The 27,554-nt window shown below is 38.3% G+C and overlaps 1 protein-coding gene across 6 annotated transcripts in view; it reads left to right on the top strand.

The window, feature by feature from the left end:
- Positions 1-27,554, top strand: part of CREB5 (cAMP responsive element binding protein 5) — a 295,632-nt gene that overhangs the window by 175,532 nt on the left and 92,546 nt on the right. The window contains exon 1 of one of the 6 annotated variants that reach the window (XM_060782016.2): positions 498-682. The exons of the other annotated variants lie outside the window; for them this stretch is intronic. Coding sequence (XP_060637999.2) covers positions 636-682 — 47 coding nt within the window. The 5' untranslated portion in view covers positions 498-635. Of the gene's footprint in view, positions 1-497; positions 683-27,554 lie in introns of those variants that run through there. 6 annotated transcript variants of the gene reach the window in all.

The following is a 27,554-nucleotide window of genomic DNA, read 5'->3' as shown; positions in this document are numbered from 1 at the left end:
CCTTGAATGGCACTTCCTCACAGATGCATTTGTTTCCTCCTAAAGCCTGACATATTTCAAATAGTTTGTCCTCTCCTGTCCCTGCTTGTTTCACTTGGTCTTGCTTTTTTCCTGCAACTATACACACGTATAGTGGTGTTCTCTTTCTTTCTGAGTCCCAAAGCGTGCGGGAATGTCTCTGTGCATATGTCTGTGTATGTGTAGCATCTTCTGAGAAAAACCATTAAATCCCCGACAGGGTTTGACTCTGATCTCTCTCTCTTTTTCTCTCTCTCCCCGGCAGCTGTGCTGGGGCCATTCTGAGGCGGCACTGTTTCTCTCTCTGTTTACCCGTTTCCAATGGCAATTGCACCACCAAGTCTCTGTGCGTCTGGAACTTCGCCTGGGGCTGTTTTGGTTACATTAAAGTTTTTGCTCCGGCCCTGCCAGATTTAAATGGTGACTTCACTAGCACCGAGCTCCACAGGCGAAAGGGAGGAGGGAGGCAGCGTAAAGAGGAGAGGGAGCAAGTGAGCAAAGGAGAAGGCCAGAGCATTACATCATTCTTTGGCCTGGAATCAAATGGGAAGGATATGACTCACTCGGGCTAGTTAAGCTTTGGCTCAGGTTCTACATACAGTCATTCCAGGGCTCTCATGTTCTGCACCTCAGCAGGGAATTCAGACCCAGTGATGTCCATGAGGTTTGTTTTTAATTTTCCTCTTCTGATTGCTCTCTGCTCCTCTCCACTACTATCACCACTATCTTGTCTTCATTCCTTTTTTTTGGTGTCTTTTTAATTCATTTCCTCTTTCAGCACATCCCCTCCCCTGTTTTAGCTTGTCTTGCTTTGGATGGAAGTTTGTTTGGGGTGATGCTCAACACCCTCTAGACTTGGGGAGCAGAACCTGGTTTCTATCAAAGTACCCATTGGTCTTGAGCAAAGTTTGGAGAGAAGTTTTTTTTCCCCTGCAGGTCTCTTTTCCCTTGCCTTGCGCTTTCCTTCCTAATCCGAGGAGACAGGGAGAGGGTTAAACTGCAGAGACCAATCATTGGGACGGTGATGTAATGCTGGAGCTGCAGGGCAGTTCAGTAATGTGAGATCCAGGGGGGTCAGGGTTGCAAAGCATTTACCTGCTCTCAAGGGGGTTTAAGTTTATTATCAGTTGCAGTGACTGCAACTGGCTTCAGACAGCAACTTCTAATTATTCGCAGACTCTCCTGTTTTATCTTTTATTATTCAATGTAAAACTATCGTAGAGTGTTTTTCTTTTCTTCCGTCCCCCCTTTTCCTTCTTCCTTTCTTTTTTTCAAAAAAATCAAAATCCCAACCTGATATTATCACAGCTGCAAATTATTTTCTGCTAGGAGATTTTATACACATGCACAAAGTTTTGAAACAGGGTTTCAAAAGAATAAAATAAAATAAAAGTAAGTCCCGCTGTTCTCCAAATGCAGCTGGTCCATTTGAGATCAGTGCACTGCTGTCTGATAGGGAGCATAAAAAAAGGTTTTGCTGGTAAAGATAGGCTGTCTGGGATATAAATCATTTAGGAATGTGATTTGGGCAGCGTGTCCCCAAGGTGCCACTCTGGGTTTTCAGACTGATCCTTTTGCCAACAAAGTTCCGCAAGCTTTGAAACTGCTTATTTGTGTCAGTGGGACGGCTTGCAATGAAGCAATTTCATGATTGTGGCTCATGCATGTTTGTGTTCTCTCTCTCAGTCACAAACCGTCATTGATAACTTCCCCGCCCCCCAGCATACATCTTATGAAGAAAGCAAAAGCTGTCACACACAGTTAATTCTCAAGGGATTGGGCAGGGTGTTTGGATTCCTTAACTACATAATAATCCTTAATAAACTATGCATAAATTATGCAATTATGATCACATATGTTTCTGTTATTTCTACTAATAATCAGGAATTTGCCAGAATTAAAAATGTAAGTTTTTAATTTTCTTTCCTCTTCCAGTCAGTGAAAGAACTATCGAAGATGGTTGGCTATTATGGTAGTTTGGATTACAGTGGTGTTTCTCAAACTAGTCTTCTAGGTGTTTGGGACTAAATTGGGTTTTTGGGAGTCAATGTCCAAAGTACATGGAGTACTAGAATTTGGGAATCACTGGACTAGAAGAATGACAAGAATTTGTTCTTTGTTTGCTGAATTGTAAGATTTGATATAAACTAAAATCCACATTTATTTTGATGTATCTTAACATTTTTTTAATGTTGGTGTTCTTCACCATAGAATGATTTTGAAACCACGGGACTTAAGACTTTATTTTAATCCTGAAATTCTACGTAAGTAGATGATGATATTTAATGGGAGACTAAAGGTTTTACCCCACTGAACATGTCAAGTGTTTGGAAGAGTTGGTTTACCATACACCTCAGGTATACTCTGTTTTGAAATTAAATGGATGATTTTCCTACTTCCATCACACACTAGTAAACTATGCATTTTATTCAGGAGTTCTCAGTTGATTTGCCACCACATTGTAAAGAGTTGTTCCCGCCCACTGTCTCTCCCCCACTTTCTTTGTGAAAAGAAATACCTCCTCTCCTGGACTATGATTTTTGTTCCTGGGTTATAAATGTCATTTCCTAATTGGTTATATCATAAACACATGGGAAAAGTTTATTAAACTGCAAAAAGTTTGTCTTTGCAGGAGGGACATCCTGATATAGCACATTTTGCTGTAGTTTCTCAATGATTGACTATCTTGTAGTCTCCACCAATTTAACATAGTTTGTAGGCACAAAATGAAGTTTCTTGGGCACGACTACTACTTTCAAAGTAAGACTACACAATTAAACAGGAAATGACGTTTGCAAACTAGGAATATAATTTCTTTATTATTATTCAGAGGCAAGATAGCCATCTGTCGGGTGTGCTTTGATTGTGCTTTTGCAATATGACAGAAAGAAGGAGGTTGGACTAGATGGCCCTTATAGTCAACTGAAAGAGGAGGAGGAAGGGGGAGTCTGGGGGCTCTCCTTTTGCTGCCATTCCAGCCATCTTACACCCCCCCCTCCATGTCCTTCCTTGTGTTGGAGGAGGTAAGACATGGCACACTCAAGACAGAGAAGGAAGGAAGAAAGGCCCCCGGAAAGTGCATGAGACAGAAAGGAACACAACATACTGCTGATCTTCTCTCCTCCATGAGCAAAAGGTAATGGTGGAGCTTTTTCTCAAAGGGGCATTTTGGCTCCTCCCACAAATTGTGTAACCCTATCATTTTAAAGCTGAGAATGATAAATACAATCACATAACAGAATTGACCATTTTGCCCATCTCTATCTGGATAATTTGCAAAAAAGACACTTGCCAACTGGCTTAGAAAGTGTTTTAAAAGATAACCCTTTGCAACCCTTTTTAAACAGCAAGACATCTTTACCCTACACTTGAAGCCTACATCATGTGATGAACACAGTAGGTTGCCATTTCCTAAGTGGGTGGCTTAGTATTTAATGAATGTCATGAAGTGGTAACACATTGACAGACCCCTCATTTGAGATCAGAGCATGCTATATTTTTCACATTCAGATCCTTGATCTGTCTTATATTTTTCATATTCTATCCCACTATCCCCAAATTATTAGAGTATATTCTTCTGATGATAAAGTTAGCGGCTGGTCTTAGGGTCCAGCATTACTGGAGACCTGGAAAGACCATCTTTGAGTAGGACAAGCCTGCTACCAAACTTTTGAGACTTCTAATTCTTCTCCTTCTCCTGATTGTTATTAAACAAAAAGATGAGAAGAGAGAAGGTGTCTGCGTATTTTGTTTCTGAGTGATGGTGTGAATTCAATTCAGAGGAAAACAAACAAATTGGCCAAAGAGCAAGGGGAAGAGAGAAGATAGGAACAATAAAAATATCTTGCCCATGAGGATGCTGCACTGATAACTATGCTACCAATTCATTCTAGAGACAATATATTCATTTGGTTGCAGAGATCTTAGTCTGTGATACTTGATTGCTTAAGTAGAGTTGAGTAAAATGAGACATGTATTTTCCCATTCTCTACGTACTTGCAGTCATTTCTTATCTTTAAATTTCAGTCCTAACTATGCCAAACACCATGGTTAGAAACAGATTTGCTAATCATAGTTATGACAAAGTGTGGTTAGCATGATAATCGACAACAAACTAACATTAACCAGTTTAGATCCAAAATGGAAAGAGAAGAATAAATCTTATCAGAGAGAGAAAGCCATGGAAGAACCTGGGAATATCTTGGATGCTTCTGACTTCTAAACTTTGATCTATGTTGTATTTGTTACTGGAGCTTGGAAACAATAGTCACTTTTCTGATTTCGGTTTACTGAAACAATTTGATTTTCAGTATAGCAGGCACAGCCGTGCATATATAACCCAAAGTCACCATATTTTATCTGATCTTGGAGGCTAAGCAGGGTAAATTCTGGATACCACTTGAATGGGAGACAGGCAACAAATACAAGGTGATGTAGAGTGCATTTCAGAAGAGGAAACTGGTAAAACCAACCCTTGATTATTCCTTCCCAAGAACCCCTCTGAAATTTATGAAGTCGCCATAAGTTGACAGGTAACTGGAAGGTATAGTAAACAGATACTCCACAAACAACACCCATAATGATCAATCTGTATAAATTAATCTTCGTCAATCTTAACTAATTTTGCAGCATATACAGAACAGCAGCTAATATGTGTCACATCAAAGGAACTTTCCCAAGAAATAAATGTATTTAAAATGTTCCTATACATTTCATGTAAATGAGGTCCAACTACATCATAAGTGGAAAAAGTGAAGGATCATTAACAAATATGAAAGCTACACACATTAACAACCTTCGGCCTTGTTCACATGTTATTTTGTGGGTTTTTTTGCTCATGGGAGTTGGCTGCTCTCACATAATGGGCTGGTTTTTTAAAAACATGGCAATTTCTCTAGTTTCTGGAGTGCCAATGTATTTTGCAGTTTGCAAACACTATGTATCTTCTGTAGATCGCCCTTGTGAGTGAAAAAAGGAAGTCAGCAGCACAGTTTCTCCATCATAATCCAGAGAATAGGCCACCCCTGCTGATGATTGTCTCCTGTTATATATATAGTGGAGTAGTGAAATGGTGGCAAGTTCAAGGTTTCCTTTTTCATTTGCCAGCAACCCCCAAAGTGCTTCCTTATATTCATAAAATTGATTTTTTTTAAAGAAAAAAAAACTATTTACATATTTAAACCAAAACTCAAAAGATCACCTTGCAGTAGGAAAGAAAATGACTTTATAAATCCACCTTAGCTGAGTCTTTCCCTCAATAAATGAACTTGACTGTCTTGGAATGTTCTCCTTTAGATGAAGTGGAACGGAACGCTGCCTCCACAGTCAAACATTATATTTTGGCTTCAGAGAGAAGAGTGCTGTGGCTCTGCTCCACATGGCATGGACACTCTTTCCTGTGATGCTTAGTAGTTCCTTCCAATTCCAGACCAAAGCCCTGAGAACCTTCTGTTATAGGATGAGAAAAAAATACTATAAATTTTGGAAAAGCAAGTCACGTTTTCTTTTCCCCTATTCTGATTTGAATCCTCCTATTGTACCTTTCTCCACTCTTGCTTTTTAGATTTCCTAGGAAGTATTTGTATGTTCTGTTTTATTGTAATTCAAGGAAGATGGGCAGGAAAAAAACACCTTTTATTTTGGCAGAAATACTAACTATTTGCTGGGAAAAATGAATTGCCCTACTCATCTCTATCCAACCAGATGGTCGAATATTGTCAGGCATATAGGCGATCAAGGCTTTTTCTTTCTCTTATTCTCCTTTCCTACTGTTTCCCCTTTTCTATATATCAAGATGGCTGCAAATATAAACTACTTCTGTTTTTTAATAGAACAAGGAATAAATATTAGTTATTTTCTTCCATCAGCAACTAGATTTAAATTCTCACACTCAAGTTCTGTGGCATGCTACTTGTGTTTCTTCTTTTCCAGCTCCTTATTCAGATGTTATGATTAGACATACACAAACACCATAAAAAAGCATTGTTGAATCAGGAAATTAACAGGAAAAGCTAAGGTGCACAGAAAGTGTCTGAATAGTTTTTTATTTCATCAGACCTGAAAATGAAAATTTAAATGATGATAAAGTGAGAATTGTTGGATCAGACTAAAGGTCTACCTGGACTACTATCCCAAAATTGCCCACTACAAGAAGCTCACAATCAGTGCATAAAATTCTGTTTTCTATGGAAATCAATCATATGTGAATTTCATGCAGAATACACCCCCCTCACATCCTTTTTTTTCCTTGAAATATTATTTCCCAAAACAACCATTTGCAAACATTGCAGAGAATAAGTCATGACTTGGAAAAGTCTTTGAAAACTACACAGACTCATAGAGGGGAAAAATGGTGAAATTACTTGTATGAGCAGCTTGGTGAATTGCTTCCCTAACTGGGACGTATGTGGCCAAGCAATATCAGAATGCAGTCAAAATGTAAAAGAGGTCACAGCAGTTTGATTTTGCAAGTCTACTGGAAAGGACAATGTTCTGCCTCCTCCTTTCTGCTCCAACTGCTGAGTGAATTGACGGCCAACTACTTTTGCACTTAAATTGTTTGCAAAAAGTAAGAATGGCAAAGGGCAAAGGGGAAAGTGGGGGGAGAAGAGAGAAATCGGGATGTTTTTAAAGTAGCTATAAAAAGAACCCAGATTACAGCAGATAATTAATTGGGACTGTCCCTGCCTAATTGGCACAATTTGAGGTTATGTGAATACTTGCAATGCCCAGTGTCAAAACTGCTGGGAAAATATGCATGCCAGTCTGTTTTAGCTCTTGTTTTAACAATGTTGTACCCCACCTCAACCCACAGAGAGAGGCAAGTGATAAATAATAATAATAATAATAATGATAATAATGATAATAATAATAATAATTCGATACACAACAAGATTAATACACAGCAAACAAGATCACCATGCTGGTTGCTGTATTTGATCATACGTCAAACACTTCCCAAGTGTCTAGGACTATGTGATATATTGGCGAATAATACTTGTCAATCCAAGTTGGTGGGCTTTTACAGCTGACAGATAGCAATTTTGTCAGCGCTGATTGTTTTTAAGTGTGGGCCAAGGTCTTCAGGCACTGCACCCAGTATGCAAATCACCACTGGGACCACCTTTACTGTCTTGTGTCAGAGTCTTTGCAGTTCAATCTTTAAATACTCACGTTGTTGTTGTTGTTGTTGTTGTTACACCTTGTTGAGAAAATGGTTAATGAATGCAAAATTTTCACATTCGAGGGTTTTGAGGCAAAACCCTATTGAATTGATAATTGTAATCCAGAAAAAGAAGTGAAAAATTGAATATATGTTTCAATGTGCACATCATTTTGCTGGATACATTTGCTCTCGGCAAAAACATGTAATGGGAAACTCACCCAGGATCTGTAAGTATAAAATATGATCACGCAGTTCGTGATTTGTTAAATCATGATCACAAAGTCAAAGCATAAGCTCTGACAGAATTGATGATTAACCCAACTGAGCCTCTTTCCTTCTTGAAGAGAACAGCATCTACTAATTCGGCCTTAAAACATGTGCTCCACTTCATATAGAGATCTACACATTGGGCAAATTCTTTTGCATTCTGAGAATACAGAATACAAATACATTCTTGATCAACATATCCAAAGTTCAGATTTTATAAAGTTCAAACCTGATCATTTCCTGTGGTTTATTATTACTGCCTCTTCAGTTACTTTTATCCAGAACTTTAAATTTTATTGGGACAAAATACCTTGCCAAGTTGCAATTCATTAGGAAGTCTCTCGTCAGAGAATTGAATCAGTATAATAGTTACTTATCACTCTCATCTCATGCCAGGTTGTGTGAATTACTAGCTACAGTTTTGTGAATGGCCAGTGTTGGTAATATAACCAGTTCTATTGCATTGATTATCTGACTTCACTCACACATACACACACAAACTTGTTGCCTTGTGTACTGTATGTTCTCTCAACAATGTGGTCAAGGAGGCCATGATAATAATCTTAATTCTTAAGGTGCCACAGAACTCTTGGTTTTGGGGGAATGTAGCAATCATTGATTAAGAGTGCAGGTCTTTCATGGATTGGTAATGGGTGAAAAACAGGAAGCAGAGTTGTAGTAAACAGACAGTTTTCACAATGAAAGGAATTCAGCAGTGAATTCCCCAAGGGCTTATATTGGGACCAGCTTAACTTACTCATAAATTATCTACAGTTGAGGGTTAACAGTAAGTGACCATGTTGGCAGATGACGACAAGTTATTCACCGTGGAGATAATGCTCAAGCATGGAGGTTTCTTACACTATGTGAAAGAGCAACAAAATGGGGAATAAGTTTCGGGACACATGTGTAAGGTTGTCTGCTAGAATGAAATAATAACATCAGTCTATATTTATGGAACTTTAACAGCCAGTGACTAGCCATGGAAAAGCTTTGAAGGACATAAAAGATAGATCAGTCCAAACATCTGGTCTTCTGCATGGCAGCAATGAAAGAAAATAACAATTTTATGTAAGGAACAGAAGAGAAAATATACCAGTCACAGTGATCATGCCTTTAAATTATGGAGCTGTGCTTGGGGAAAATCTTTACTGTCATTGAACGTCAAATATAATATTGTGGATCTGTCAAAAAGGCAACAAATAGCAGTCCTAAGGTTTAGGGATCGTAATTTTTTTCCTCTGAGGGAAAAGAAACAGGTTACAAAGGATGTTTATAGAATTGTTTGTGTTGTGGATAAGGTAGACACTGGTGTTGTTTCCTGGACAAAGTCTGGAAGGTTGCATTTACAAGGTAGTTAGTTTAAGTTTAGATCCAAGCCTCCACATGTACTTAATAGTACTTTTTTTTAAAATGAACCCTTGGTCCTCAAAAGTGACAAAAGTTAGTTTTTAGTCACTTAAAAATAAATATGTGAATATTAGAATTCTGAATACTGCAAACACATTCTCCTCCTGTCAACTTCATCATCAAATCTTATTCTGCAAGATAGTAGGTGTTTTTACACTGTAGAATTAATGGAGTTTGGCACTACTTTAACTTCCAAGGTTCAATGTTGTGGAATTGTGGGAGTTGAAGTTTGGTGATGAGCCACCAACCACTGGCAGAGAAGGCCAAACACCTTTTCAAACTACAACTCTCATGATTTGTATGGAAATGGGGCCCTAAAGAGACAGGACTTGCCTGACTCCAAATGGAGTAATATGGGAGAAAGCAGGCGAAAGACAGGCATTGACGTGGTAAAGATGTGGAACGACTAGCCATCCCAGAAGATACATGTCAATCCAAGTAGGTGGCCTTTTGCAGCTGACAGATGGTAATTTTGTCAGCGTGGATTGTTTTTAATGTGTGGGCCAAGGTCTTTAGGCACTGCACCCAGTATGCCAATCACCACTGGGACCACCTTTACTGTCTTGTGTCAGAGTCTTTGCAATTCGATCTTTAAATCTTTGTGGTGTTATTATTATTATTGTTATTATCATTATTATTATTATGGGAGGGAATGGGATGAGACCCTACCCTCTGCTTTCCCCCCTGCTCATGGGATGAAGTCCTATGGCTCCACTACACGGTCTCTCTGTAAGCAAGCATACATATCTGGAAGGAGGTACCATTTGAATTAAGTGTGTTTTTTGAACCTGTTCTTTTCCATTGATTGACACCAGTGTATGGAAGTGTTAGGCTTTGGGAGCTATAGCTACGGTAACCAACTTGGCTAGGATATTCTAGGTATTAATATTGAAAAAAACAACTTTTCAAGCTGTGGTCAAAACTAATGTACATATGTGAGCTTCTGGAAACAACAACTTGCTTGTATCAGAATGCTGAAATAATAGTTAAAACAAAAAAAAAATACCTTTAACAAAGTGAAAAATACACAACCAGTTTAAAAAGAATAACATTGATTGAAAAAAGCAAACATATATTTTTAAAAATTCACCATTTGGATTTTTTTTATCATGTCAGAAGCGACTTGAGAATTGCAAGTCGCTTCTGGTGTGAAATAAGTGGCCATCTGCAAGGATGTTGCCCACACCTGGATGTTTTGTCATCCTGTGGGAGGCTTCTCTCATATCTCCGCAAGGGAGGCTGGAGTTGACAGATGGGAGCTCATCCCATCTTGCAGATTCGAACTGTGGACCTTCAGATCAGTTGTTTAGCTGGCACAAGGGTTTAACCCATTGCGCCACCATGGCTCCTAATACCATCTGGATAGGCCTGCCGGAAAAGATTGGTCTTTTATGCTGTTTTAATGCTGACAGCCTGGTGAATGATTTAACCAGTCACTCAAAACTTGAGTGTCAAATTGGACTCCTTTCTGAGTCATGAAATTAGTGTCTGTACTGAATCTTGTGATTGATGTGCTGATATTTATGTCTAGGAATAAACAAGTCTATGTATAATCCCCAACATTTGATTTTTTTAAAAAAAAAACTATGCTTCTTTCTGTCATATTTACAAAGTCATTTCCAATTGCCAATAATGTGTACATGTGGTAAACTAGTAGGATAGGACACAGACTATTTTTTCCTTATTGAGAAAAATTGCCACTTGGTTTATGAAAACACTCACATAGATAGTCACATCACACTTGTGTTTTCATAAAAAAAATCTTCTTTCTTGAGCACCTTTTACTATCCTTAGCTCTCCAGATACGATGTGCTGGTAATTTTCATAATACCTGCCCAATTGCCATATTGGCCATGGATGATGGGAATTGTAATTTGGCAAGATACGGGGACCCAATATTGAGGGAGACTGTTTTCAAAGGAAGGCCAAAAGTGAAAACTGAAGGCAATAATACAAAAAAAGAAAAAAAAAAGGAATCCCAAACTTCATGTTGAGAACTGAAACAGGAAACACTTTCAGTTTCCTTCTTTTATCCAGTGTTTTTGTGGCCATCCTGTTTCTGAACCTAATTAGTGATTACGATTGGAGTGTAGATATTGATTCAAGTAAATTAAGTTGGAAATTCAAAATATAACATACTTGCTGCGTTGACTGGCAGATTATGGGAGTTATGGCCCCTAAAAGCAACTTTTCCCAACTGTTCCCAAAATCAATTATAAATGAAGAGAATCAACCACTAAATTAACAGTGAGCTAGTTCAGATGAGAAAATCAAGGTAAATATGTTCAAGAGATTTTTAAATGGTATGTTTTTTAAAATAATGAAAAGAAAAAATAATAATCATAAATCTAACATTTTGGAGACCCAGAGCAACCTGTTAGTTTGTGCATTGGACTAGGACACTAAGGGTACATCTACACTGTAGAATTAATGCAGTTTGACACTTCTTTAACTGCTTTAAAATACTATGAAGTCCTGAGATTAGCAGTTTGATGATGCACCAGCACTCTTTGGCAGAGGAGGATAAAACCTTGGGAGACTATCACTGCAATGATTCCATAACATTAAGCCATGGCAGTTAAAGTGGTATCAAACTGCATTGTTACTACAGTTTAGGTCAGCGGTGTCAAACTCTTTTTAATCGAGGGCCACATCAGCCTTACGATTTTCTTCAAAGAGCCATTGGATCCATTGAGAATCCATGGATACAGAGGGTCAACTATAATTTTTTACATAGTGGTCAGTGCTCTTTAGTTTTTACCCAGTTTGGGTCCCCAGATGTTATTAAACAATATATCCCATCACTTTTGAATATCTGCCATGCGGACTGGGGAAAATGAGAATTGCAAACCAACAGCACTTGTAGCTCTGAAGTGGAGGAAAGGTTAAGTGAGTGACATTTTAAAGTCAAACATCAAATCTGAATTCAAACCCGACTATCCTGACTAAACAGAACAAACTGTTTCCAGAAGTTACTGTACCACAACTCCCATCAGCTGTAGTCGGGATATCTAATGATGAGGAATGCATGAATCATAGCATCATTGATTTGGAAAAGACATGGTGAGCCATCCAGTCCAACCCCGCCAAAAAGCAGGAAAATCACATTCAAAGCACCCCCGACAGATGGCCATCTAGCTTCTGTTTAAAAGCCTCCACCACACTCCAGGGCAGAGAGTTCCACTGCTGAACAGCTTTCACAATCAGGAAGTTCTTCCTAATGTTCAGGTGGAGTTGCAGTCCAGCATCTGGAGGGCCACATAAAATGGCATGGCAGGCCGGATTCAGCCCACAGGTCTCCCGTTCAACACGTGATGTAGGTGCGTTTGAAGAAAGCAGAGTTCAAATCACTTTGCCATGGAAACTCACTGGGTGAAGAAGGCACACTGTCTCAGCTGAGGAAGACACCCTTCACAATAGTGTCCATTTGAAGATGCATAATAACATGCAAGCTTGTGTTTGGATTTCACAATGTAGTAAGAAATTCAGCCTGTGAGCATGCTTAGACCTCGGATGCCCCCCCCCCCCATTTTGAGTGATATATTGACACTCCTATTCTGTGTCTTGATGCATGATATTAAAACATCAACAACAACCACAACAATAGTGGATTAGCTGAAGTATGTGTTTATGTGATCGTGGCTAATGTCAGAATTTTAATTGACTTTCCCATTTTTGTCTTAATTGGAAGGGGCCATATCAGGTTCCAGGATTTCATTAAGCAAAATATTTAAAATACGTTTCAAATTAAAAAGAAAGAAAAGGCTTAAGTTAAGAAAGATGTGGGATTCGTTTTACAAAGGAAATATTGGCCACGGACCAACAGCAAGCCAAATATTTTGCCAACAGTTTTGCAGTTCATAGTCTTTGCATATCCCTCCTTCTCCCCCGCACACCAACTGCTGCAACATTGACCTTTCTCTCTCTTTTAAGGGAAAAGTCTGGTGAATAAACTGGTTCAGATTTGCCTACTTATATGTATAAGATCCAATTTTATTTCATTACACCCTTGGGCTGAACAGCTAAAAAGTAAATAGAAGCACAGGTCCGCTTGCTAATTAAAGGGGTATTACTTTCTCACATGTGGTTTAGCACAGCTTAGGGCTAAACTACAGGTTACATGCAACATGTGTTCCTAGCTCAACAATCCCTTTTGAAGAAGAGAAGTCACATCCAGAGGGGGAGATTAGGAGCTGAAAGGAGGGAGATGGGAAGAAGGGTGGCTGTTTTCTCTACTTGCTGTTTTCCCTCTACAAATTGCTCTTCCCCATAGACTTCACCTTTGAAATGTATACAGTCAGCCTTCCACATTCACTGAGGTTAGGGGCATGGGACCCCGGCGAAAGTGAAAAACCATAAATAAAGAAATTGTCATTTTTAAAAAAACTGAGAGAATACCTCTGTAGGAATGTCTGCGTCCTCTAGCTTGATTCTATCATCAACTTATGTTGGAAGCTAAACACCAAATTGCATTGGTGGACTTAGGAATTCCTAGAGAAGTGTTCTCTCTACAAATTTCTAGGTCCACCAACATGATGGGAGGAAGTTGACTATAGCACCACACTGGAGGACCTAGAAGTTTTCTAGAGACAACACTTTTAATCAAATCCACAAGCAATCAAAACTGCAAATGTGGAGGGATTACTGAATTTGTAAGTTAATTTCACTAATATTCTCTGACTGCTCCATTTCTGACCTCCTTCCATTTTCTCAAAACAGGTTTTCTTTCCTAAAAAATAAATAGCAGAGTATTTGTGTGTAAGAAGTATACAGGCAGCCCCCAAGTTAGTAACAAGAATGGTTTCAGTAGGTTTGTTCTTAAATTGAATTTTGTATGTAAGTCAGAATAGGCACCTTTTTAAAGTGTAACCTCAGCCTGCGGTTTGGACAGCATAGGGAAGGGTTAACACCCCTGTTGTGTTTGATCTGCTATCTGTGCCCCTGTTCAGAAGATTTCATCTCACTTTCTGTCCCTGTGATCATTGGATTTTGAAAAAAAAAATGGCTTGTTGTGGAAACAAAGATTAGTGAGAAAGCTTTGGTGGCAGGCATGTAGTCGGGCTTCAGCCCTCCCCCCCCCTGAAATTCTCATGGTGGTTCGCGAAAAGGCCTTACTGGTGCATTATTTAAACTGTTATGTTTATTCATATCATGATGTGATCACCATACTCAATATATCCCATATGCATGGGGGTATTGGGGTAACGATACAAAAGGTTTGCTAGGGTAGACCCTCTTTCACTCAGACTCAGCCCCCCCGAAACAAACTCAGCCCCCCCCCCCCCGAATCGAAATCCTGGCTACGGGCCTGTTTGGTGGAGACATCTTTTCCGCATGATAACTCCTTCAGGGGTGGATTTCCCTTATACGATTTGTAAGTCGTATGTTTGTAATTCGGGGAATGCCTGTATTGGTTTTTAATAAATGACTTGGTGAAATGACCGCACATTCAAGGACCATCGGGAATGTGTATATGTCATACGAGTGGTAGAGGAATAAATTACAGCTACATCTACTGACAGAATAAGAAGTCCTTAGTATAGGTTGAATATCTTTTATCCAAAATACTAGGTTTGGATTTTGATTTTGGAATACCTGTGTTTGTATATCTTTACCGACTAAGATATCATGGAGATGGGGCACAAGTCTAAACATTAAATTAATTCATGTTTCTTATAGACAAAGCCAAAAAGTAATTTTATACACAATATTCTGAAGAATTTTGGGCATGAAACAAAAGTTTGTGTACAGGGATCTATAAGAAAGCAAAGGTGGACAATTTCAGATTTTGACGTAGTCTGGATTTTGGCATTCTGATTGAAGGCTGCTTAATATGTATTAAGTAGAATGTGTTTCCAAATGACATAACCTCCCATTGTTCTTATTTTTTAGTGATAGTGCCAATTAATCCTTCACCCTCCTATTTTTATCTGTTTTTCAAATGTCCTAACTGATCTCATTACCTCCCATCTCCCCAATTGTTCTCAGCTTAATTCAGTCTCTGCAAACTCAGTTTAATGTGCAAAAGTGGTAGCATTTTCAGATGGTTCGGCAAAAACAAACTGCTTCAGACAAGTTTGATAATGTTTGCCATTGTGATACTGTTATGTTGTTTGACCACCTGATCTTCTATGAAATCTTTTAGCATGTGAAATACTAAAAATATAGCCTAAAAAGCCAAGTTGAGCAAAAGTAATGCCAACGTGTATATTCCTAAGAGCTGGGTATCTCTCAGAAATGTTCCCTTTAATAATACATTTCCATTTTAAGGGCCCCCAAAGTTATAACTGAATTTTAAAAACTACCCTATTCCACATTGATTAAAAATTGTCATTTTAAATTACTTTTGAAAAATCTATGAATATAAAAGGTGCTATGGTACAAAACACTTCCCCACTGTTTACATCACAGTAGCATAGGACTCAAGCCTGCATTCAAATGGTGCCATATTTACCCTTTGCCTTTTAATGAAGCCAAACCCTACAAATATAAAATGAACCAAATATGCATTGTTCACTCTGGTGAGCTGAAGCTAAATATTTCTTTGTAGCATACAACCAAGGATTGCACTCTGGAACTAACAAGTTGTACAACAGACAGATACTTTAGCAAAGTGGGCGTGCCTGCCCATCTAATTCGGTCACAAAAATGAACTATGTGATGAGGAAATCTTGTGTTATCATGTATATGTCCAGCCTCCTCCATCTGGGGAGAAAAAACAGGCTACTCAACAACCCTGTCAAGCAACACAGGATTGAATCCATCCTAAGATATAGAAGCACTGAGATAAAAATTTGGGATATGCATTTGCAAACTATTTCTAATGATATCACTTCAGCTATGCCATAAGGGGGAAATGCACGTGCAGGTGGGAGAAAGTACATTCTTCAAACTTATTTCTAATGTTACTTGGTTTTCATGGTCTCCTTTGGTTGTTTGAGGACATTAATGTGGCTTGATGTTATAGGTATTATACGTGGCCTAAAGAGAATGAAGTGTTTCTCTCTGTGTAAAATATTTCTACTTTCATCACAACATGAACTTTCACTTCTAGCAGTTCTTTGCTTTGTATTGTTTCTTCTAATAATGAGCCAACCTAAGTTCACAACTGGAAATGATTCATGGAAGTCAACACCATTAAGTAGGCTTACCTCAGCTAGAAGTAATTGTAGTTCATTAAGTAAAGCTGGATAGGTCTTCTGTTTTCCCCACATGAAATGGCTCAGTAAATAAATGAGGAATTAAAAGAGCACTATTTTGTCTAATTAAGATCTATCAATATCAATCAAAATTGCTTGCTTGTGTATAGTCTATGTTGTCCATATGGTTTGTTTCCCCCCCACTTCTGCCAAGTTAAGGACAAAGTTTCATTCAATCTTAGAAGTTGATTAATGACTGGCAAGTTTGTTTGTGTTGAATTCTTAAATTCTGTTTGCTTCTAATTTTTAATTCAACTCTTTAGCCTTAATGTGATGATAGAGATGGCTAGAAATGTGGGGGCATTTTTCTTTGTACTTTCCTATGTGATTGGTTGACATTAGATTAGATTGTCCCAATCTGAAATTGAATTATTCTTCACTGACCTGTTACGGTACAGGTCAGTAAAGTTCTCACACAGTAAGTTTGCATAAGGTGGTAATATGTACATTAACTAGATGCTTATATAGTGCAGTCCAAGTTCTGGGACTCAGATCATTCCAAAGTAGAGATTAACTGATACAGCAGTATTGACTAGTATCATTGGTCATCTAGCCATTCCTATCTGTTGATCTATTTCCGTTTGCATGGTCATTTCTCTGTCATTTCTCTGTCTTTTTGAAGGCTTCTGCTACCTCCATTTTGTAATGGTATTCCCTTAGTACATATATGCCAGGTAGTATGGCCTAGGACTACAATGATTCCAAAAAACTTACGTAGAAAAGATTGCTGGGGAAATGATGAAAATATAGAGAAGGCAATGCAGTTGTTTGGCACACAAACTATCATTTTACAGACCTGATATGGATCATATACCACTTAATTATGGCATTTTGGTTAACCTCCCCATGAAAAGAAAAATTTTGAAATGTAGTCAGTTTGCCATAGATGTTACAGTTCAATGTCATTTTTGATGCTGCATAATAAAATCTAATTACAGAGGTAAAGGGACCTATTGGGAATAGACTCTAGCTTGAAACATCTTTTGCACACATCGTGTTGAATGACAAGGAGAAGAATTGTTTCTTATTTTCAACAGTATTAGCAATTTCTCATAAATAGCTGAGATAGATGTTTATTTGTAGCTACAGCTCTACCACAAATTAAGATCAGATCCTCATGAAAGTAGCTCAAAGAGATGTCAGAAGTGATACAAAATGACACTTAACTGCAAACCCCAAGCGCCATATTTATCCAAAGTAAGGCATAAGGCTGCAGTGGGAATAAGACCAGAAGCCAAATTATTTTCACTGATTAAATTTTCAACCACAACCTAAAGAACAAACATCTGCTAGATACTTCTGTCTGGCATGAAGTATTTTCTCATATATTTTGCATGGTGTTTTCTTTTCCTTTTAAACCATTTGTTACAATTGTATACATTATGCAAACACAATGGCTTGGGTCAGACTGTAAAGTAAACACATTGTAGTCAATTGTTATTACAAATTTACAACATTGATTTGTGTTGGTCTACTCTAAGTATATAAAGACCTTGGCAACGTTTCTTGTTTTGAACAACTTTCAGGATCCTCCATCGAGCGAAATGGCTGGCCTGATCATTGTGAGCTTTAAAAGTCTGAATACAATCAATATGTTTTTCTTCTTTTATGTGGAAAATATGGGCACCTCACAGTGGGATTTGCATGTCTTTAAGGTAGTATCTGTTCTTGTTCTTGTGTGCCTTCAAGACACATCTGACATATGGTAACCCTAGCACAGGGTTCAGAATTGTTTACACTTTGGTTGGCATGTTGTTGTTGCTTATTCATTCAGTCATCTCCGACTCTTTGTTACCTCATGGACCAGCCCATGCTCGAGCTCCCTGTCAGCCATCACCACCCCCAGCTCCTTCAGGGTCAAGCCAGTCACTTCAAGGATACCATTCATCCACCTTGCCCTTGGTCAGCCCCTCTTCCTTTTTCCTTCCTTTTTCCTCAGCATCATTGTCTTTCCTAAGCTTTCCTGTCTTCTCATTATGTGGCCAAAATACTTCATCTTTGCCTCTAATATCCTTCTCTCCAATGAGCAGTCAGGCTTTATTTCCTGAAGACTTTGTTGGCATAGACTTTTCCTAAGGCTGAGGAAGTTTGACTTGCCCAAGTTATCCATGGGTTTTCATATCCAAGCAGGTCTCCAAAACTTCTAGTGTAACTTTCAAAATGCTCCCTTACTTTTACTTGGGGTGCTGGGATCAGAACTATGCATTGATTATTTGCCCTCTAGACATTTAAAAATGATTAGTATATCTGACAAACCCAAATATCACTGACAAGTAGCAATAACTCCTCAGAGCATATTAGAGCAGAAGATTCCAACTCAAAGGCATCTCTCAGATGCAACTGTGCCTTTCAGAAATTAGCGCCAATTAATTTAGTTCTGCTTAGTATGAAATTAGTATGGCCAAGACTGCAACCTTATAGAATAAATTAATAGTTCAGATTGATTAAGCATGGACAATAAATATACATAACACTGCATAGTTAGACTGCAACATTAGCAAAGTATGACACAGCATAAACCAATATACTGATTCAAGAAAGCATACTTTCATATGTGATAATCACAAAACAAAATAAACAAAACTAGATAAGAATTGCTAGGAAGTCCTTGGGACCCCAAAGAAATTCTGAAAAAGAAAAAAAAATCCAGTACAATAGCTTCAAAGAAAGCTTGTAACTTCAGCTCCATAATGAAAGGTCTTGAAACAATGTGATCCAAATGATGCAATCGAAATCATTTAAAAATTGTGAAAAACTAATTCGAGCAACTCAATGTCACTAACTGAAACGTATGTAATTTCTGGGCCATTGTTAGTATTTTACAGAGTTATTTAGCTTTTCATGAAAAGTCAGCAAGTTGTTAGTCGTGTACTTTTTGTTCCATTGTAGTGCCCCAAGAGGGGGAGAGGCATGTATGTGATAATTTATCTTTAATTTACCATGTGCTAGTTCTAATCTCTTTGGAGAGTGGTGCATTATTTACTATGTTGACTCAGGCAGCAAAATATCTTCATCCAGTCATCTGTAATGTTCATGTCCACCCAGTTCCTTTTTAGGACTGATCAAGGTTGAGTATCATCCATTAAATAGACAAGATTGAAGGGTAAGAATGGAGACTCATGGTCTAGTCTGCAAGATAAATCAACTTTATTGGCTCACAAAATAAAATTGTCCTTTTATAATAATAAAAATCCTAGAAATATCAAACTTATTAATCCTTAGCAATCATAGCTGATGTTGTCCAGGTCCATCATGGTATAATTTTAACATTCAAAAATCTTCAGAGATAATATAAAATTACTGAATATAGTATAATAGGCTATCATACACATGTCCAATTATCTTCCTTGCCTTTAATATTTAAATAATCTTTTCACATCAAAAGGGCGTTCTTGTGCCTAATTTTTATGGAACCAAATGGCGCTGCTTTTAATCAGCTACCATCCATTTCGTTGAATTTGAGGTATACAATTGTCTGCTAAATTTTGCCTTGAATCATTTTATTTTGCATACTCATATTTCGTCTTGAGAGATTTTCTCCAAACTCCTCTTGACATCTTGAACAGTAAAATCCCATGACATAATATGACTTCAAGTGAATACACATGCATAACCACATCTGGGACATGCATTCAAGAAAATAATAATAAAAACAAGGCAGTGAATAAATGGCATAAACATGGAACCAAATCAATTGAGATTTGGACCTAAAGCTTCCCACATAAATCCATTGCTTAGATTTGGGAAAACAGGATGGGTGACAGATTTTTCCAAATCATTCCAACACATTGCAATGTTAATGCAGTACTGTATTTCAGCTAAATAAATCTCACATTCACATTGTTAAAGCTAAGTAATGTTTCAGTCTAATACCAAGAACCATATTTTCAATTGCGACATTATCCCAGAACACTGTCACCAATGCTGCTCAGATCGAGGTGGTCTAGATGTAATGCCAAACCAAGGTTTAGCATGGCATCAGCAAGGAGTCTGATGTCTTAGACTTGAATGCTTCCCGTTTCCATATCTTCCTCCCAAAACACAGAGGAATGCAAGATATTATCTTGCTTTGAGGGAAATCTTAGTTTGCCATTCTGTCCAAATTCTCTTGACTTTGTGTTTGTCCTACCATTGTTTGCCTTGGGGAGAGACAGGTAAGAAATAAAAGTCATTATTATTGTTTTTGTTGTTGTTGTTGTTACTATTACTATTATTATTTGAAACACAACAAGATTAGTACACAGCAAACAAGATCACTATGCTGGTTGTTGTATTGGATCACACGTCGGACACTTCCCAAGTGTTACTATTATTATTACTATTATTGCTGTTATTGCCTCAAAGTAGGATAAAAATAGGTGAAATTGCAGTATGTGTGGGATGGGCATGCATGCCACTCTGTTAGAAAAGTGAGGTATAAATTCAGCTCGATTCAATTAAGTAGTTAGTATAGCATGTGTGAGGCATGCCACTATTTCTTTTTCAATATATGTTGACTATGACATCTTTCACTAGAAATTTGGAGTCCTGTTGAGTTTTGCTTGATGTCTAGAGTTTGTTGAATTGCGAAGTGTTGATATGGTTGTGAAGATGAGCTGAAAAAAGTAACTGGATTCACAGTTGTTGTAGCAAATTGGTCAGAGTCCACTGTTTTTGATTTTCCACTTATTTTGCCTTTGCTTCACAATCCTGTTGGTCAGATTTTATTGCATTCTGGGACCACGTTCACTGGTGAGGGATTTCCCAGATCTTTTTGCTCCCTGGGGCTGAGCAGCAAATTTAGACTTTCCTGCTAGAACCACAGGCATTCCTCAAGCCTCTCGCACGCCTGTGTAGTTTCCAATAGAGCTGCACCAGAACCTGCTAATCATTTGGAATTTTTGCCCCCTGGGGAACCCCAGAGGTCAATAAGGATATATTTTTATAAGACGGTGATTCTGAAGGCTAGATTACACTTGGCTCTCTGTTTTTTCAGCTTTATATTTACTTAATGGAATTTGTGTGGGTTAATGCACTTACAGTCAAGCATACTTTGAATGCCACCTGGCCTATTAGACCATATAAAACTATTCAGGGAAATTTGGTTAGGTATATTCTTACTTTTTTTAAAAAAAATAAAGGAATATTAAGAGTCTGATTTTAACCACCTGTTGTACTGATGGTGAATTTCTGCAGAAAGTAGACAGTTCTTTAAAACAGCCCCAACATAGAAACAGACCTGGAAGCTCTGGTTGTGTGCATTGACTTATCCTGCTAAGTAGAGAGAGGATGTACACACAGATGGCAAAAACCCCAACAGTACCCAAGGAACCTACCACTATTTGCTGTTTCAACTACCTACTTCTAATAACCTATGCCCTCTATAGGAATATTCTAAGTCCTCCAGGCAATTTTATGATATGTGTTGTTGAAGGCTTTCATGGTCAGAGTCACTGGGATGCTGTGCATTTTTGGGCTATATGGGCGTGTTCCAGTAGCATTGTCTCCTGACATTTCACTAACATCTGTGGCTGGCATCTTCAAAGGTTCTGTTGACAGTGAAGCAAGTGGTGTGTGTGTGTATCTGTGGAATGTCCATGGTGGGAGGAAGAACCCATGTCTGTTTAAAGCAAGTGTGAATGGTTGCAATTAGCAATCTTGATTAGCATTGAGTAGCCATGAAGCTGCAAAGTCAGTCAGTGAGGGTATCTGCCTAGAAGCAGCCTGACCTTTGTTGTCTAGATGCATCCTTTGTTTGAGAGGTGTTAACTGGCACTTTATTGCTTGCTTTCCTGTTTCTGAATAGTGTTGATGGTTTGCTGTCTTGATTTTGGTGGTTTTTTTAAATACTGGTAGCCAGATTTTGTTGATTTTCATGGTTTCTTGTTTTCTGTTGAAACTGTTCATGTGCTTGCGGATTTCAATGGCTTCTCTGTGTAGTCTGATATGATGGTTGTCCGAGTGGTCTAGAATTTCTGTGTTCTCAAATAATATTCTGTGTCCAGGTTGGTTCATCAAGTGCTCTGCTATAGCTGACTTCTCTGGTTGGATTAGTCTGCAGCGTCTTTTATATTCTTTGATTCAAATCAGACTACACTGAGAAGCCATTGAAATCCACAAGCTTAGGGACAATTTTGACAGAAAACAACAAACCATGAAAATGAACAAAATCTGATTACAAGTATTGACTTTGCTGCTTCATGGCTACTTGATGCTGTTCAAGCTTCTAATTGCAACATTTACACTTGCTTCAAACAGATAAAGATTTTTTTCTCCCACCCTGGATATTCCACAGATATATATTATGCACTCCATTTGCTTCACTGCCTACAGAACCTCTGAATATGCTAGCCACAGATGCAGGTGAAACATCAAAAGAGAATGCTACTAGAACATGGCCATACAGCCCAAAAAACTCACAGCTACCCAATACTATGATATGTTTCCATGGGAAGTCACCAGAGTACTCCGCCATTGCACTAACAGCAGGAAAGCCCACACAGAGTATGCAGCAGAGACTGTGCGAAAGAGCTCATCTGGCATCTTAAGATACCTCAAGATGGTAGGAGGCGACTTGATACTGGTGGCACTTAAACATTTTGAAGCTAAACACTAATGCTGTATGGAACCCAGCTTGGCCCATTTTTAAATTATGCCGCACTAGAGCATGTTCAATCAACATTTGTAAGAGCAATTCTACAGACTCCCAGATGTGTCTCTAATGCTACCCTGCATTTGGAGACCGGCTTCGTGAAAGTGGAGGTAAGAATATGGACAGCCATTCTACTGCCTATGTTTATCCTTCTCCCCACGTGGTCTCCCCCCCCCCCCCCCCACTAACCATGAGGGATGACTTCCAGTCCACATGTACTAAAATAGTGACAGCAAAGATCACAACTCTAGGTTTCTTCCAAAGACAACTGCTAAGCATGAGATGGGACCAAACCAAGGATATTATTAAGCAACCGATCCTGGATATAGAGCACCAGTCGGACCTGGCCTGCTCCCCAGCCTTTATTGTTAGGGAAGCTAACAGATACCTCACTGTCCCCATGGCATACCTAACAGACCTCGAGATGCCCAAACACCAAAGGGCTTTTATCCTAGCAAGATGCCATGCCCTCCCATTGGCTGTATTGGAAGGGAGGTATTGGAAGACCCCCTTCAAGGAGAGAATATGCCCCTGTGATTCTGGACACATAGAAACAACTGAGCACATGTGTCATCAATGTATGTTCTACAGAGCACTTAGAATTAATCTCATTACACCATGGCTTCTAAAATATCGAGGGTACACAAAAAATATTATTCCATCCTGCTGCTTTTGGACTCTAGCATTGCAATAACAGTGTTGCTAAGTTTTGTGCTCCAGCACTTAAAATTAGACGGATGATGACTGACCCCACGAGGCAACACCCTGTTGGGAATGTAGATAGAGCAACCTGTTTCAGCTGAAATGCTGCTAGACTTGTAAAGTGCCCCTCCCTTCCCCTTTAATGTCCTCCCACCAATGTTTTGTCCCCTCCTATCAGTCTTCCCTCTCTGTTCCATACCTGTTACATTAACCTGTGTTTTTAAACTGTGTTTTTAAACTGTTTTCTAATCTGCTTTTTAATAACTGTTTCACTGGGGATCTGTGTTTCCCCTTCCCAGGGCACTTGTGCCCGCTTTGTGCTGGTCAGTGACCATAATAAAGTTTTGTTTTGTTTTGTATTGTACTACTACTACTACTACTACTACTACTAACAACAACAACAAATCTTCATAACCTGCATTTTGAGAGAAAGAAAGCATAGTTTTAATGCTGTTTCCAAATTCCCAAACAAGAATTTTCAAATTCCATTTTGTTTGAAATAGTGTTAGTGTAGTTTTCCTTTTATATTTATAAATCAATGTAAATCAGTATCTTGGCCTGTTTTAATTTATCAGAGTCTTGATGTAACCGATACTTGGAAGTACAGAGCACTAAGCTTTGTAAAGTGCAATATTATTACAGGGCACATGTCCAATTTTTAAAACACTATATAGATTGGAGACAGATGAGCTTTTCAGAATTATTTTAGGCCCATTTTGATTAAATGTCTCTGATGCAGTTTCCAATGGAAATTAATTTCATTGATGTGAAAACAAATGGACTCCAACCACAAAATCAGCTGCAAGTTCATGTTCAATACAGCACTTGAAAGAGAACAGAGCAAGCTCAAATTGTGACTGGGAAGGAACGCAGAATAGTATATGCTTTGCTGCACAAATAGAATCACTTTGTTAAAGCTCCACATTGGGAGCCTTTTGTGTACATGTAGAAGAGTATGTAAGCAGTGGGGGAGGGAGTTTGGAGATGGGTAGGAAAGAGATCAATGCAGGGACCCATGATATAATACGGTAGTAAATGCCTTTCTGTGGAGATTAGCCCTTTGCTGTCAGAGTTGTTGTTGTAAATAATGGCTGAGCGTTTCTTTTAAAATGCTGGGCATATGTTTCAGGCTGTTGTCTGGGAATTCAATGACAGACAAGTTACATTTATAAAGAGAGGTCTATTGAACCTTTTACAGTTTCATATCACCTATGTACTGTGCATTATTATTATTATTATTATTGTTATTGTTATTGTTATTGTTATTGCTATTTCTCTAAAAGGAGACCCAAAGTGGCTAATGACACTAAAAACAATGCAATGCACAATTTAAAACCTAAAACCTATACATGAAATAATGCAGGCAGATAGCTTTTTGGATGGGAAAATGGAAATGAAAGCCAAAGGAGCCCAATTGTTATTGTGGCATACCCTTTTTTTGCCAACATATCTCTCACATTTCTCAAGAAGTTAATGATGCCTTACATTGGGTTGCTCATTTTACCTTTGCATAAATTCATTTACAATATAAGGCACATTAGGTACAAAGATATCAACAACTGATGAAGGGTGTCCTGGTGGGAATCAAGTCCAAGTCTAGCACAAGTCCAAGTCTAGCACAAGTCCAGCATATTGGATAGTATCCATACCTTTGTCCTAAATCTAATTAATTGCTGGTTTCCACTCAAATAGATTGAGAACTGGGGATAAGCAGGTTGGTGTTAAAATTCATGTTCAGTCGTTAATTAGGGGCAAGATGGATGGTATCATTGAAGTGACTGGCTTGACCTTGAAGGGGCTGAGGGTGGCCACGGTGGACAGGGAGCTCTAACGTGGGCTGGTCCATGAGGTCACAAAGAGTTGGAAGTGACTGAATGAATAAACAATCAGTAGTCTGATCTGGACAAACAATTGGATGTAGGTCATAACTGTAGCTTCGAGTTGGAGTTGGTTTATGTCAACTGCTTTCTCACATCTACATGTTTTTTCGGCTCCTCTATGGAGAACTTAAGAAATAAGAGAAGTTCTTTTGTCATATTTATCTATAAGGTAGATCTTTGAGCTCAACAGAAAGAAGATTCAGCAGTTGAATTGACATTTCTTGGTAGAAGATGCTTGAACCTGCCCAACTTTAGCCAGCAAATATTTGAGCTAGGTTTGCACCACTAGTCTAAATCTATCCCTTTATCTATTTCATTATATACACAACTCATTCCATATCTTGTTATCCAGTCTTCTCATCATACATGAATATATGCATGTTCTTCAGTGCTTGATGGTAGTGAACTAAAATTGTGAAATGCCCATTTAAAAAAGTTTAATCACATCGACCTTTCTTAACTTATGGATTTCTTTGGTAAAATTACATGCAAACACCATTAGGTTATTTTTGTACAAATGATGCTGATTTTGTACAAAAACACTGTGTAAAGGGCAGAATATTTTTATTAATGAGTTACTGAGAAAACATTTTTAAAAAATGGAAAACCTTTGTTCTTGCATGCAAAAATAATTGCTTTGCATTGGGCTGGCCACTTTAGTCGCACAAACCTTTTTGAACCAGTGATTACTATATGAATGCTACAAGTGGGTTTTTTGTTTTCCTGTTGTTGATTCTTGAAAGGGTCAAGGATGTATCTCACGCTTCTACTGCTGTGCCATTCTGTCCAGTTGAAAGCATATGTCCCTGAAGAAGCATCAATTTTTTGGGCTTCTGCTAGTTAAAAGTTATTGTATGTATCAGGCTCCTCAAACAGTGAGATAAAGACCGTGTTTCCACCTTTAATTGGTTCTAGTCATGCTGCTATCTCTAAACTGGAGAAAGGGGTTCTGTAACTCTGACCTTAGCATCCATCACAGTTGGGGGACAGTGAAAACACATGCTGTCATCTCTGACATTTTAATTGAAAAGAAAAGCTTAAACAGGTTTTAACCTTAAGCAGTGTGTTTTTACAAGTGTACGGTAGAGAAATAATCTGTCAGTGGAGAGCAGGCTGGGTGCCATAGGAGTTGGCTTAGTGGGTGAACAATCCTACATTAGCTCACACACCTTGCCTTGTTCCATGCCTCAATAGTTTTTAGTAGAAATGCTTTGCCTAAGGGCATACCATTATTTTAAAAAAAGAAGAAGAAGGAGAGTCTGCTTGCTTAAAGTCTGGAATTATTAGCTCATGGTAACAAGCCTGCACTGGAGAAACTGTTGAGTCTTTGTTTTCATGCGTCTACTGTAATTTGCCTTCTCATTTTCAGAGGAAAATCTCAGCTTTGTTTGGGAAGTTGGTGTTGAAATACATAATCACATCAAAAATCATTTGAAATATTTGAACAGTAAAACTAGGTTTACTGCATGTCTTTTCATAAAAGCACAAACAAAACAAAAGCCCTTGGTTGCCCTTCCAGATATCTCTTATGGGTAGACCCATTACTGTTTGAAAACTATGCTGTGAAATAGCTGTGCATGCTATAGGACTGGGAAACGAAAGGGATATTTCTTTTCTCTTCCCTTACTGATCATTAAGTCACACTAAACACATTTTTAAAGCAAAACATTTATATCACTATCATTCTAAGAGTGGAACCTGGGCACATCCATTTAATGCAGTTTCAAACCAGTATTGAAGAAAGTGGTTTTGCTCTGCAGATGCTCACATAGGAAACTGCAATCAGTTTGGTAGCTGGTTTGCAATTACATAAACCACAGAGCACTGATACACATTAGATTCTTTATTTTGCACACTTTTGTTGGAGACTGTAGTCTGGCACCTGCAGTTTGAAGCTAACTTTGTACTACATTAAATGATCAGTATAGATGAAGCCTTACACACACCAGGCTTGTTTCCTCCCTCACTTCCCCTTCCCCTCGCCAAATCTCTTTCTTCCATCCTTGCCTCAATCTCATACTCACAATCAGCAAAATTTGAGATAGTATCCCTGAGAGGTAGCCCACTATTCTAGTCTTTGTACACGACTTATCAAAATGACTTAGATACTAGGCAACTATATAATGACGAAAATTATCTAGTAAGTTGCATACTCTTGAAATGAAGACCTCCACTGTATGGTCAATGCTCTCGATTTTCACATTGGTTGATTTTTATGCAGAAGTCAAGCATTTATTCCATGTAAGAAACTGTTTTGGACAAAGAAGAGCCAAATGGTAATC

The sequence above is a fragment of the Anolis sagrei genome, chromosome 6 (genome assembly GCF_037176765.1).
Source record: "Anolis sagrei isolate rAnoSag1 chromosome 6, rAnoSag1.mat, whole genome shotgun sequence".
Lineage (NCBI taxonomy): Eukaryota > Metazoa > Chordata > Lepidosauria > Squamata > Dactyloidae > Anolis > Anolis sagrei.
Note: the sequence above shows the minus strand (reverse complement) of the source record. Positions and strands in the feature narration are given on the sequence as shown.